This window comes from Engystomops pustulosus, chromosome 4 (assembly GCF_040894005.1).
Source record: "Engystomops pustulosus chromosome 4, aEngPut4.maternal, whole genome shotgun sequence".
Classification (NCBI taxonomy): Eukaryota; Metazoa; Chordata; class Amphibia; order Anura; family Leptodactylidae; genus Engystomops; species Engystomops pustulosus.
The window spans coordinates 7,456,184-7,471,305 of record NC_092414.1 but is presented as its reverse complement, the minus strand read 5'-3'; the positions used below and the strand labels follow the sequence as shown (position 1 = coordinate 7,471,305).

The following is a 15,122-nucleotide window of genomic DNA, read 5'->3' as shown; positions in this document are numbered from 1 at the left end:
TGTATGAGGTGACTGGAGCAGATACATGAGGAGACATTGTGACTACATGATGTCCTGTGGTAATAATTCTCCTATATATGATATATCAGCCATGTCTGCAGTGTATGAGGTGACTGGAGCAGATACATGAGGAGACATGGTGACTACATGATCTCCTGTGGTAATAATTCCTCTATATATGATATATCAGCCATGTCTGCAGTGTATGAGGTGACTGGAGCAGATACATGAGGAGACATGGTGACTACATGATCTCCTGTGGTAATAATTCTCCTATATATGATATATCAGCCATGTCTGCAGTGTATGAGGTGACTGGAGCAGATACATGAGGAGACATTGTGACTACATGATGTCCTGTGGTAATAATTCTCCTATATATGATATATCAGCCATGTCTGCAGTGTATGAGGTGACTGGAGCAGATACATGAGGAGACATGGTGACTACATGATCTCCTGTGGTAATAATTCCTCTATATATGATATATCAGCCATGTCTGCAGTGTATGAGGTGACTGGGGCAGATACATGAGGAGACATGGTGAGTACATGACCTCCTGTGGTAATAATTCCTCTATATATGATATATCAGCCATGTCTGCAGTGTATGAGGTGACTGGGGCAGATACATGAGGAGACATGGTGACTACATGATGTCCTGTGGTAATAATTCTCCTATATATGATATATCAGCCATGTCTGCAGTGTATGAGGTGACTGGGAGCAGATACATGAGGAGACATGGTGACTACATGATCTCCTGTGGTAATAATTCTCCTATATGTGATATATCAGCCATGTCTGCAGTGTATGAGGTGACTGGAGCAGATACATGAGGAGACATGGTGACTACATGATCTCCTGTGGTAATAATTCCTCTATATATGATATATCAGCCATGTCTGCAGTGTATGAGGTGACTGGAGCAGATACATGAGGAGACATGGTGACTACATGATCTCCTGTGGTAATAATTCCTCTATATATGATATAACAGCCATGTCTGCAGTGTATGAGGTGACTGGGGGCAGATACATGAGGAGACATGGTGACTACATGACCTCCTGTGGTAATAATTCCTCTATATATGATATAACAGCCATGTCTGCAGTGTATGAGGTGACTGGGAGCAGATACATGTGGAGACATGGTGACTACATGATCTCCTGTGGTAATAATTCTCCTATATATGATATATCAGCCATGTCTGCAGTGTATGAGGTGACTGGAGCAGATACATGAGGAGACATGGTGACTACATGATCTCCTGTGGTAATAATTCTCCTATATATGATATATCAGCCATGTCTGCAGTGTATGAGGTGACTGGGAGCAGATACATGAGGAGACATGGTGACTACATGATCTCCTGTGGTAATAATTCCTCTATATGTGATATATAAGCCATGTCTGCAGTGTATGAGGTGACTGGAGCAGATACATGAGGAGACATGGTGACTACATGATCTCCTGTGGTAATAATTCCTCTATATATGATATATCAGCCATGTCTGCAGTGTATGAGGTGACTGGGAGCAGATACATGAGGAGACATGGTGACTACATGACCTCCTGTGGTAATAATTCTCCTATATATGATATATCAGCCATGTCTGCAGTGTATGAGGTGACTGGGAGCAGATACATGAGGAGACATGGTGACTACATGATCTCCTGTGGTAATATTTCCTCTATATATGATATATTAGCCATGTCTGCAGTGTATGGGGTGAGTGGAGCAGATACATGAGGAGACATGGTGACTACATGATCTCCTGTGGTAATATTTCCTCTATATATGATATATTAGCCATGTCTGCAGTGTATGGGGTGAGTGGAGCAGATACATGAGGAGACATGGTGACTACATGACCTCCTGTGGTAATAATTCCCCTATATATGATATATCAGCCATGTCTGCAGTGTATGAGGTGACTGGGGGCAGATACATGAGGAGACATGGTAACTACATGATCTCCTGTGGTAATAATTCCTCTATATATGATATATCAGCCATGTCTGCAGTGTATGAGGTGACTGGGGGCAGATACATGAGGAGACATGGTAACTACATGATCTCCTGTGGTAATAATTCCTCTATATATGATATATCAGCCATGTCTGCAGTGTATGAGGTGACTGGGGGCAGATACATGAGGAGACATGGTGACTACATGATCTCCTGTGGTAATAATTCTCCTATATATGATATATCAGCCATGTCTGCAGTGTATGAGGTGACTGGAGCAGATACATGAGGAGACATGGTGACTACATGATCTCCTGTGGTAATAATTCCCCTATATATGATATATCAGCCATGTCTGCAGTGTATGAGGTGACTGGGAGCAGATACATGAGGAGACATGGTGACTACATGATCTCCTGTGGTAATAATTCCTCTATATATGATATATCAGCCATGTCTGCAGTGTATGAGGTGACTGGGGGCAGATACATGAGGAGACATGGTGACTACATGATGTCCTGTGGTAATAATTCCTCTATATATGATATATCAGCCATGTCTGCAGTGTATGAGGTGACTGGGGCAGATACATGAGGAGACATGGTGACTACATGATCTCCTGTGGTAATAATTCTCCTATATATGATATATCAGCCATGTCTGCAGTGTATGGGGTGAGTGGAGCAGATACATGAGGAGACATGGTGACTACATGATCTCCTGTGGTAATAATTCTCCTATATATGATATATCAGCCATGTCTGCAGTGTATGAGGTGACTGGGGGCAGATACATGAGGAGACATGGTGACTACATGATCTCCTGTGGTAATAATTCTCCTATATATGATATATCAGCCATGTCTGCAGTGTATGGGGTGAGTGGAGCAGATACATGAGGAGACATGGTGACTACATGATCTCCTGTGGTAATAATTCCCCTATATATGATATATCAGCCATGTCTGCAGTGTATGAGGTGACTGGAGCAGATACATGAGGAGACATGGTGACTACATGATGTCCTGTGGTAATAATTCCTCTATATATGATATATCAGCCATGTCTGCAGTGTATGAGGTGACTGGGAGCAGATACATGAGGAGACATGGTGACTACATGACCTCCTGTGGTAATAATTCTCCTATATATGATATATCAGCCATGTCTGCAGTGTATGAGGTGACTGGGGCAGATACATGAGGAGACATGGTGACTACATGATCTCCTGTGGTAATAATTCTCCTATATATGATATATCAGCCATGTCTGCAGTGTATGAGGTGACTGGGGGCAGATACATGAGGAGACATGGTGACTACATGACCTCCTGTGGTAATAATTCCTCTATATATGATATATCAGCCATGTCTGCAGTGTATGAGGTGACTGGGAGCAGATACATGAGGAGACATGGTGATTACATGATCTCCTGTGGTAATAATTCCCCTATATATGATATATCAGCCATGTCTGCAGTGTATGAGGTGACTGGAGCAGATACATGAGGAGACATGGTGACTACATGATCTCCTGTGGTAATAATTCCCCTATATATGATATATCAGCCATGTCTGCAGTGTATGAGGTGACTGGAGCAGATACATGAGGAGACATGGTGACTACATGACCTCCTGTGGTAATAATTCCTCTATATATGATATATCAGCCATGTCTGCAGTGTATGAGGTGACTGGAGCAGATACATGAGGAGACATGGTGACTACATGATCTCCTGTGGTAATAATTCTCCTATATATGATATATCAGCCATGTCTGCAGTGTATGAGGTGACTGGAGCAGATACATGAGGAGACATGGTGACTACATGATGTCCTGTGGTAATAATTCCTCTATATATGATATATCAGCCATGTCTGCAGTGTATGAGGTGACTGGAGCAGATACATGAGGAGACATGGTGACTACATGATCTCCTGTGGTAATATTTCCTCTATATATGATATATTAGCCATGTCTGCAGTGTATGGGGTGAGTGGAGCAGATACATGAGGAGACATGGTGACTACATGACCTCCTGTGGTAATAATTCCTCTATATATGATATATCAGCCATGTCTGCAGTGTATGAGGTGACTGGAGCAGATACATGAGGAGACATGGTGACTACATGACCTCCTGTGGTAATAATTCCTCTATATATGATATATCAGCCATGTCTGCAGTGTATGAGGTGACTGGGAGCAGATACATGAGGAGACATGGTGACTACATGATCTCCTGTGGTAATAATTCCTCTATATATGATATATCAGCCATGTCTGCAGTGTATGAGGTGACTGGAGCAGATACATGAGGAGACATGGTGACTACATGACCTCCTGTGGTAATAATTCCTCTATATATGATATATCAGCCATGTCTGCAGTGTATGAGGTGACTGGAGCAGATACATGAGGAGACATGGTGACTACATGATGTCCTGTGGTAATAATTCTCCTATATATGATATATCAGCCATGTCTGCAGTGTATGAGGTGACTGGAGCAGATACATGAGGAGACATGGTGACTACATGATCTCCTGTGGTAATATTTCCTCTATATATGATGTATCAGCCATGTCTGCAGTGTATGGGGTGAGTGGAGCAGATACATGAGGAGACATGGTGACTACATGACCTCCTGTGGTAATAATTCCTCTATATATGATATATCAGCCATGTCTGCAGTGTATGAGGTGACTGGAGCAGATACATGAGGAGACATGGTGACTACATGATCTCCTGTGGTAATAATTCTCCTATATATGATATATCAGCCATGTCTGCAGTGTATGAGGTGACTGGGGCAGATACATGAGGAGACATGGTGACTACATGATGTCCTGTGGTAATAATTCCTCTATATATGATATATCAGCCATGTCTGCAGTGTATGAGGTGACTGGAGCAGATACATGAGGAGACATGGTGACTACATGACCTCCTGTGGTAATAATTCCTCTATATATGATATATTAGCCATGTCTGCAGTGTATGGGGTGAGTGGAGCAGATACATGAGGAGACATGGTGACTACATGACCTCCTGTGGTAATAATTCCTCTATATATGATATATCAGCCATGTCTGCAGTGTATGAGGTGACTGGGGGCAGATACATGAGGAGACATGGTGACTACATGATGTCCTGTGGTAATAATTCCTCTATATATGATATATCAGCCATGTCTGCAGTTTATGAGGTGACTGGGAGCAGATACATGAGGAGACATGGTGACTACATGATCTCCTGTGGTAATAATTCTCCTATATATGATATATCAGCCATGTCTGCAGTGTATGAGGTGACTGGAGCAGATACATGAGGAGACATGGTGACTACATGATCTCCTGTGGTAATAATTCCTCTATATATGATATATCAGCCATGTCTGCAGTGTATGAGGTGACTGGGAGCAGATACATGAGGAGACATGGTGACTACATGATGTCCTGTGGTAATAATTCCTCTATATATGATATATCAGCCATGTCTTCAGTGTATGAGGTGACTGGGGCAGATACATGAGGAGACATGGTGACTACATGATCTCCTGTGGTGATAATTCTCCTATATATGATATATCAGCCATGTCTGCAGTGTATGAGGTGACTGGGAGCAGATACATGAGGAGACATGGTGACTACATGATCTCCTGTGGTAATAATTCTCCTATATATGATATATCAGCCATGTCTGCAGTGTATGAGGTGACTGGAGCAGATACATGAGGAGACATGGTGACTATAGGGAATCGTGAGGTAATCTTTCAGCAATCGATAATTTCAGAATAAATAAAACTCCCACGTAACATTAACAGCCCCATTTACAGTGTGTGAGGTAATATATGTAACCATATCTATGGTGTATGAGGAAATAATACCTCATATACAGCAGTGATATCTACAGTGTACACATCGGCGATATCATTATTGTGTGTGTAACTGGAGAAGAACCATCAGGCTGCGTTCTCATTCCTTCACAGCGCAGCAGGAAGGAGTTTCTCCCGATTGCAGGTGCATTTAGGCCTAAATTCTTGTCTTGGGAACGTGTAACACATGTCATTAAAAGTAGGTCTAAACACATCTGCGAATGGGAGAATTTTTAACACTGTGCTTGAATTGCGTTTTTATCCGCAGTTCAAATGCAACGTGTGAACACAGCCTTAGGCTGGTGCCACACGTGGCGCTTTTGTCTGCGTTTGCGAACGCAAACGCAGACAAAGTCGTGCCCACCGGGGCGGGCCTCGGCCCGATCGCATCGGCGTTTCTATGGAAACGCCTGCGATCGGGAACGAGACGCCGGTGTTTCGCGTTAAATTAACACGAAACACCGGCGGCTCGTTCCCGATCGCAGGCGTTTCCATAGAAACGCCGATGCGATCGGGCCGAGGCCCTCCCCGGTGGGCGCGACTTTGTCTGCGTTTGCGTTCGCAAACGCAGACAAAAGCGCCACGTGTGGCGCCAGCCTTAGAGGATATGCTGACTTTCAAAAAATATAGTCCGGAAGACGCCATTTTACTTTGATGATCTTTATTTGTTTTATGTATGAATATCATCAATACTGTCACTCATCAACAATGATGAAACCTCTTCTTTTTTTTTTCTTGTTTTATTATAAAACCAATAACGTCATATCACATGAACATGTACAGCCATGCAGCCGATAACACACACATACATTCCCAAGGAATTTCACTCGTGTTCTGGATCCGTTTAAAAAAGCCACGTGGGAATGCAGCCTTACTATAGTCTCCGCCAGTTCAGAAACTCTGCCAGTTGAGACATGGTCTACAGGTCCGAACTAGTGGAGTGTGCCCTTATTGACTTAGGGTGGTAGCACACGTGGCGTTTTGAATCCGTTTTAGGGCCGTTTTTAAGCAGTCCGTTCAAAATCTGAAGCGTTTTTAACGGATTGCTTAAAAACGGCCCAAAAACGGGTTCAAAGCGCCACGTGTGCCACCACCCTAAGAGGCCGGAGCCACTTAGTGGATACAGGTGCCGAAGCACCAATGGTGGGAACTTCAATACTGGAGTTCAAAATACCAGTCTTAATGAATTACTGTGTCACTGCTATTAATTGCAGGTAAATCTGTAGAAACATTTCAGTATGGCGTGACATATAATATCTTATGCAAAGAAAAGTACCAGAAAAAAATCCTCTGTAATTTACTTGTACCAAATATACTAAAACTTGATGGCTTGATAATTCAGGCTTAAGGCCGCGGTCACACGATCCGGTAGGCGTCCGTTCATAACGCGACGCTAGCGCACAGGGGGCGGTCCTCGGCCCGAACGCACATGAGTTAACCGGGAAACACATGTGCGTTCGGGCCGAGGACCGCCCCCCTGTGCGCTAGCGTCGCGTTATGAACGGACGCCTAGCGGATCGTGTGACCGCGGCCTAAGGCCTGCAGCTGCACTACTGAGAAATTCTGATAACAGAGAGAGGTTTTTCTTGACTGAATATCAACAGTAAACTACACAAAAAAAAATACACATTTTTTTGCATTCATTGATTCCCTCTCGATCAAAGTTGGCAAGCACAAGATTACCATTAAACATTCAAGACAATATTTCTATACTTTTTTTGAGCATGGCTGATATTTGTTACTAAGAAAATCTTTGTGAAGCCTTCACCTGTGATGTCCGGGCTACATGGAAATATTTTGTAGTGTGACTGATTCTTTGATTGAGTGGTATCTGCAGTCTACAGTATTACATGCAATTCAGTGTGTACTTCAGCTTGAAATTAAAGGGTTTGTCCAAAGTTGTTAAGTTATAACAAGTTGATCAGTGACAGTTTGACTTTTGACCCCCAAACGATTATTGGAATGGACCCTTGGCCTGGAAAACAGGGATCCAATCTCACTAATGGGTGGAGCTGCAGGACGAGCATGCGCCCTGCTGCTCTGTTCACTGACTATGTGTGTGTCAGAGATAGTCAAGCACAGCACTCCGCTATCTTATTTCCATATTATTGAACAGAGCGACACATGTTCGTCTATACGCTCCAACCATTAATGAATATTGGATGCCCGTTGGCCAGTTTGGAGGAGTCTTCTTGTGATGGTGGAAGTCCAGTAGTCAGCCACATTGCTATACCCTATTCTGTGTAAAGAGGATAACTTAAAAAACACAAATGATGGTGCCTAAAAGGAAAGTTATCTTATTCTGGCCCTTGATTTAGGGCGACGGCACACGTGGCGTTTTGAACCTTGTTTTTGAAGAAATATTGTCAACTCTGAAAATGTGGGACGTCAGTAGAGTGGATCTTACATGAAGCAGCTTTTTAATGTACCTTTTGTGCAAATAGATTATATTATTGTTATAGATAACCACGTACCTCATAGATGTCTTCTCAAAAAGCTCAATGTAAACTGATTTAATTATTTTACTTTTCCTCATAACTTGGATCCTCACTACACAATGTCAGTTTTGTGACTACTCTTTGTACCTTATTTTAAACTAATACCATAAACTTTAGTAAGATGATCCAAATTAGGACGTACCAATTTTAGGTAATTCAAAATTAAGCCAAAACACCCTGAGTGTTACCATGTAACTCAAAAACATCCTTTGTAGACTTTATTCTCTTTCAATTGCTGGTGTCATCTGAAAAATAGAAACCTCTCTACGGTTGTTTTCACACACATTGGGGCACATTTACTAAGGGTCCGAACGCAGCACTTACGTCGGGTTTCGCGATTATTTCCGTTTTTCGCTGAATTGCCCCGGGTTTTTGGCGCACACGACCGGATTGTGGCGCATTGGTGCCAGCTTGCATGCAACAGAAATCGGGGGCGTGGCCGCTGGACAACCCGACGGATTCGGACAAACCGCGGAATTTAAAAATGTGTTGCAAGATCAAGCACTCACATGCACCGGGAAGAAGCAGATGAATTTCGGTGGACCTCGGCGCAGAAGCAACACTGGCAGGAACTCGGGCGCACAATCTTAGTGAATCGCGGCAGACCCGAATCCTCGTCGGACATCGCGCCGCGGGATCGCGACTGGAAAATCTTCCCCTTTGTTGAATTGTGTTTTGAAATGCAATTCAAAGGCTGCAAGGAAGGGAATTTGCCTGATCAAAGATGTGTTTTCAGTGAAGTGCTTGCGATTAGGACCTGGCACCATGTGTTTTGCATGTAAACAATGCTGAATACTTGGTGCTTGTTGCCGTTCTCAAGCATTTCAGTGGAAACGCATCTGTAATCGGGCAAAGCCTCTCCCAGCAGCCTTTGAATTGCGTTTCAAAATGCAATTACTCCCATGAGTCAAATAACAACGTGCCAGAACAAAATCTTGCAGACTTTTTTTTAACCATTTCCTCATGTCCATTACCCAAATGTCACAAGGCGTTGCCAAAAACAACAACAACAACTGATGACTGACCATGTAGCCATGAAGTGTATAGGATACAGAAATCGCAGATCTCTATCCACCAATCAGGTTCTGCTCCTGAATATCGGTATATATTTATTCTAGGATTACGATGAATCCTCACCAGTCTGACTTTTGCCCTTGCTACCCCCTAATACCTTTATATAACCATTATATACCCCCAGCACAGCATGAAGGGGCTCAGTGAAGGTGGCAATGAAGGTGTATATATGTTTTATGGGGTCACACAACTCATAAAAGGACATCTGACCGGCGTCGTAATCCAGATATACCCTGACTTTATCGCTGGAGATCTGATGAGGCAAATAGATGGCGTTACAATTATACCTCACCGAATACTGATTATTAAGCCATTGCCCTCCATGTAAACACCAGGACTTAACATTAACTCCAATTCGTGACTCACACCCCGTCCTGTCTATACTGGGATAACACATCCCAATACTCCACAACCCGGATCCACCAATTTCCGCATCCCAGTAATGTCGTCCTGAGTGGAATACCTCGCTGCTCATCACCTGGTTATACTGGAACCTCTCCGCTGTTTCTGGAGGATTCTGCTTTTTATCTACCCAGGTTGCAGTTTTCCGGTCGTCTGATATAACGATATTGCGGGCAGCCGTGTGTATATCCAGTAATATGTCTGCAGGATCCTGCACATAGAAGGTCACGTTTACAGCTTCCTCCTCAGGATCACACAAGTCACCGGTGTCTGGTTCCTGTAACACAGTCAGTGGATCAGTCATGTTACACAGCTCCTCAATGTCCTTCATCTTCCTGGACAGCTCGTCCTTCTCTATCTCCAGCTTCTGGATCACATCAGACAGTGAGAGTGATGCCTGCTTGTCCTGCTTGGAAATCTTACTCAGAACCCTTTTCTCAAGCTTGTCCAGCTGTTTCTTCTTCTCCAGGTCATCTAACCCTCTTCTCATGTCTGTATACAGGGCATTGACTCTGTTGGCTTCTCCACATGCTTTATCCTGAGCTTTTCTCTTGCGCTTCTTCAGACTCTGGACTCTTTCCTCGGTCTCCTTTCTCTTGGTGATAATTTTTTGCAGAACGTTTTTTAGTGTCTTTTTCTTCTTCTCAGAAGCCTCGTTGAGAGACTCCAGCTTATGTCCTCTATGTTTGCCTATCAGACAGCAGGACACACAGATACAAGCCTCGTCCTCCGTGCAGTAATATTCCAGGATCTTCTTATGGACAGAACATTTCCTGTTCTCCAGGGAAGTGCTGGGATCAGTCAGGACGTGTTCTGGTCCCTTGCTGTGGACTCTCAGATGTTTATTACACAGAGAAGCCTCACAACGCAAACAGGATTTAGCAGCAGGTACCGGAGAGTCCACACAGTAAGTGCAGAAGATTAAGGCATCGTCCCTATGAGCAGACAGGAAATTTTTCACTATGTTACACAGGGTTATGTTCTTTATCAGTGCAGGTCGTTCGTGAAATTCTGCTCTACATTCCGGGCAGGAATAGTCTTCAGCCTCGTCCTGTCTATTCAGGACCTGATCAATACAGATCCGGCAGAAGTTGTGGCCACATCTCAGGGTTACAGGATCTGTATACAGCTTCAGACAGATGGAACATTCCAGCTCCTTCCTCAGAACCGCAGAAGCCATTGCCGGGAGCTGAAGGAGGAAATGAAATAGCAAGTGGGTGTGATTCATATACGTCACACATGGGGAGGGCTCGGCTTTACACTGAGGGGGAAGTGTTTGCTCTTATGGCTCTAAGTGTTAAAGGAACATCAGCGGATTTACAAATGAGAGATATCGGCCTCGGAGAAAGAAAGAGAGAAGCTGCAACCTGAAGATCGAATTACCGGGGCTGGTTAATGTCTCTAAATAAAGAAAATGATATCTCCTTTCTATTGCAGGACCCAACTACATGGAGGACGTGCCTGTGTAGTCACTCTCCCTCCCCAAAAATGTTCAAATTACTGTAGATAAAATAGGCATTTGAAATCTTTGGGTACGACCATCAGGTAGTCAGTCATTATTACCTTTCTCTAACACAGAATGAATTACACATTTATTTCGAATTGGGGATCATTTTACTCTGATCCCTAACACTACGGTAATGTGCCACAGTGGGAATTGTTGTCAGGACTGGGAGCCTGTGGACCCTATGGACCACTGCGGGAGATGGTACTAGCCGACACCTGGGACCGGAATCTAAGTGGCACCTGGTCTTCACCAGAGCCCAGCGCAAAGTGGGATGGTCTTGCTGCGGCGGGGTGCCACCAGGTCATTCCACAGGTGCAACTAGCCCGTGGTGGCTGCCAAGGTAGTACTGCAGGACACAGTCTGTAACCGGAGTGACAACGGGAGAACAACACAGAAAGGCACACCAGGACTCGCATCAGGAATCGCAGGAGCAGGCACATGGATCAGGAACGGACTGGCACACGGATCAGGAACACAGCAACGGACTGGCACACGGGACAGCAGGATACACAGGAACCCAGGATACACAGGATGGGCTTTCTCTTCCGGGGATGACTTGAAGATCCGTCAGCGTCAATTATCGGCGCGCTGGTCCTTTAAATCTTTGCGTGCATTAAAAATTGCATCTCTTCCAAACTTTTTGTCCCTTGAACGGAGCCATGACTGTCCAGCAGCCTTTATACATTCAATTGTTGATTGATCCCAGCTCTGGATCACTTTGAAGCATGAGAACATAGTTTTACTACACAGGCAGAAGCTGCACATCGAGGAACCTAATAAGAAATACCTGCAGCCACCACCATGGAGCCGGTGCAAAAGTTTTGCATATAACAGATTTGTTGTTGATGCTGCTATTTCCTAACCTAATAAGACAGAATGCCATTTAGTCATCAAGTTTTTTCTTTTATCATCAATCTTTATTTCCCAAAAATTTATACATACTTTTACTTAATATAACAATAATTAAACATTATATTTATTGTTTTATTATAAAACGGACAAGGTCTTAGCACCTGACCCAATAAAGTGCACATTTGACTAGTAGAACAAGGAATTAATTGCAGGAACAACATTCTAAGGCTGTACATGAATTGAAGCGCTGCAGTTCAGCCGGTAGACGGCTACATAACCAAACCCTTGGCACCAGGAAAACTTTGAACTACCCCCCTCCGCTGTACTTCCATCACTGCCCCCCATGTACCCCATATAAGATCTGTGATGTGTGTGCTCTATTTCCTTTTTTTTCTTCTCTTTTGCTGTGACTTTGTATGTTACAACCTGTAACATTATACACCGACCCCATTTACAAACAATTTCCTTCGGGATCAATAAGTTGTATCGTATTATATTTATGTAAAATACATGGACTTCCCTTTTGTATAAGGTGTAGAGTCTGTGGGATCACCGACATATGGGTACGTGTCCATGAACCAGCCTAACAGTAAAATTTTAATATAGGGAAAAAAATATGCCCTCAAATGTACAATGAAATTCTAAAACTACTTTTATAACGAGATGTGATTGCATTAAATTTGAAGCCCATTTATTATATATACCCATAACATTTTGCAATGATACCAAAGTATTAATAATAATAATGAACAAAGTCCTTTCTTTCCATAAAGTGTGTAAGAGTGGTCCACCACTAGGCCAAGGCCCAAAACTGGGCCATGGACCACTTGGTTCCCGGACACAATTGCTTGTACCTGGTTCCTTTTCCTCCACCAAGACAGCAGGCGGGACGTGAGATGCCACTTTGCCTGTTGGCCTTAACGCTGAGGCAGAAAAGAGACTGCTATGGGGGAACGGAAATACTTTGTGGACTGGAAATATTGACCCACCACCAACAATCCCACCACCAACAATTGCCAGTTTCTGGATGAAAAAAAGGCAAAAAAGGGAATCAAATAAATCATAGATCCCTTGGAATGGAAGGAGTCATAACTCAAAAAGCCTCGTCTATAGCCTCACACTCTACAACATTAATCAGATACTACTCTGGTGATATCATTGGTTTCTGGGTAGATTTCTCCTAAGATGATGACTCCTCATAGTTGCCCTCATGTGAAATCTTTATACAACCTTCATTTACATACAGTGCAGCATGAAGGGGCTCGGTGAAGGTGGTGGTGAAGGTGTGTAAGTGTCTGATGGGGTCACACAGCTCATAGAAGGACAACTCCCCCGCCTCATAATCCAGACAGATCCTGACCCAATCACTGGAGATCTGGTGAGGTAACTGGATTTCTTTACTGTTATGTGTCACCGAATATTCATTTTCATATCTCCTCAGACACCAGGATTTTTTATTTTTCCCAATGTATGAAATATTTCCCCTCCTGTCTACACTGGGGTAACACATCCCCACCCTCCACCATCCTGAGCCAACGATCTCCACATCCCAGTAATGTCGTCCGGAGGCAAATCCATGGCTGCTCATCACCTGACGATATTGGAATCTCTCTGAAGTTTCTGGAAGATCCTGCTTTATATTTGTCCAAGTTACAGTTTTCAGGTCGTCTGATATCAAGATATACGTACCAGCTGTGTTTATATCCAGTGATATGTCTGCAGGATCTTGTACATAGAAAGTCACATTTACACCTTGTATTAGGTCAGATAATGTTTGTGATATGTTTGGGATCCACCCCAAGCCTTGATCACCTCTATCCTGTTCCCCTGTGTCCTCACCATCACTGTTATTTCCCCTGGTGTCCTCCTCACCTCCACCATGTCCCTCTGTGTCCTCATCACCTCCATCATGTCCCCCTGTGTCCTCATCACCTCCATCATGTCCCCCTGTGTCCTCATCACCTCCATCATGTCCCCCTGTGTCCCCATCACCTCCATCATGTCCCCCTGTGTCCTCATCACCTCCCCCCTCCTCAGGATCACACAAGTCACCTGTGTCTGGTTCCTGTAACACAGTCAGTGGATCAGTCATGTTACACAGCTCCTCAATGTCCTTCATCTTCCTGGACAGCTCGTCCTTCTTTATCTCTAGCTTCTGGATGAATTCAGATAGTGATGATGACTCCTCCATCTCCTGCCTGGAGATTTCCCTCAAGATCCTCTTCTCCAGGTCATCCAGACGTCTCCTGAGGTCTATAAACAGGACAGTGACTTTCTCAGTGTCTCCTGATGCCTTTTCTTCAACTTTTCTTCTTTGTTCCTCTAGACTCTGGACCTTCTCCTCAGTCTCCTCTCTCGTTACGATCAGTTTCTGAAGAACATTTCTCAGCGTCGCTTTTTTCTTTTCAGAAGCAACATCTAGAGACTCCAGCTTATGTCCATTATGTTGTCCAATCAGACAGCAGGACACACAGATACAAGCCTTGTCCTCCGTGCAGTAATATTCCAGGATCTTCTTATGGACAGAACACTTCCTGTTCTTCAGGGAAGCACTGGGATCAGTCAGGACGTGTTCTGGTCCCTTGCTGTGAACCTTTAAATGTCTATCACACAGAGAAGCCTCACACATAAGACAGGATTTAACTGCTGGTACTGTAGCATCCATGCAGTAAGTGCAGACAACCAAGGAATCATCCCGATGAGTAGACAGGAAGTTCTCCACTACATTACGTAGAGTTATGTTCCTCTGCAGTCCTGGGCGCTCCTGAAACTCTGTTCTACATTCAGGACAGGAATAAACTCCAGACTCGTCCTGTGTAGTCAGGACCTGATCAATACAGACCCGGCAGAAGTTGTGTCCACATCTCAGGGTTACAGGATCCGTGTAGAGGCTCAGACAGATGGAACATTCCAGCTCCTTCCTCAGATCTGCAGACGCCATTGC

At 43.9% G+C, this 15,122-nt stretch overlaps 2 protein-coding genes across 3 annotated transcripts in view; both read right to left on the bottom strand.

Moving 5' to 3' along the window:
* LOC140125974 (E3 ubiquitin/ISG15 ligase TRIM25-like) overlaps positions 1–15,122 on the bottom strand; it is a 30,755-nt gene extending 15,633 nt beyond the window's left edge. Inside the window, exon 1 of one of the 2 annotated variants that reach the window (XM_072144988.1) lies at positions 13,450–15,122. In XM_072144988.1, the coding sequence (XP_072001089.1) occupies positions 13,450–15,119 (1,670 nt within the window). In that variant the 5' untranslated portion in view covers positions 15,120–15,122. Of the gene's footprint in view, positions 1–12,582 lie in introns of those variants that run through there. The other variant, XM_072144987.1, reaches the window with a different exon arrangement.
* On the bottom strand, positions 7,354–11,042 carry LOC140125975 (E3 ubiquitin/ISG15 ligase TRIM25-like). Its single transcript, XM_072144989.1, has one exon. It carries the CDS (start codon positions 10,997–10,999, stop codon positions 9,464–9,466), a length of 1,536 nt encoding a protein of 511 aa, XP_072001090.1. The 5' UTR covers positions 11,000–11,042; the 3' UTR covers positions 7,354–9,463.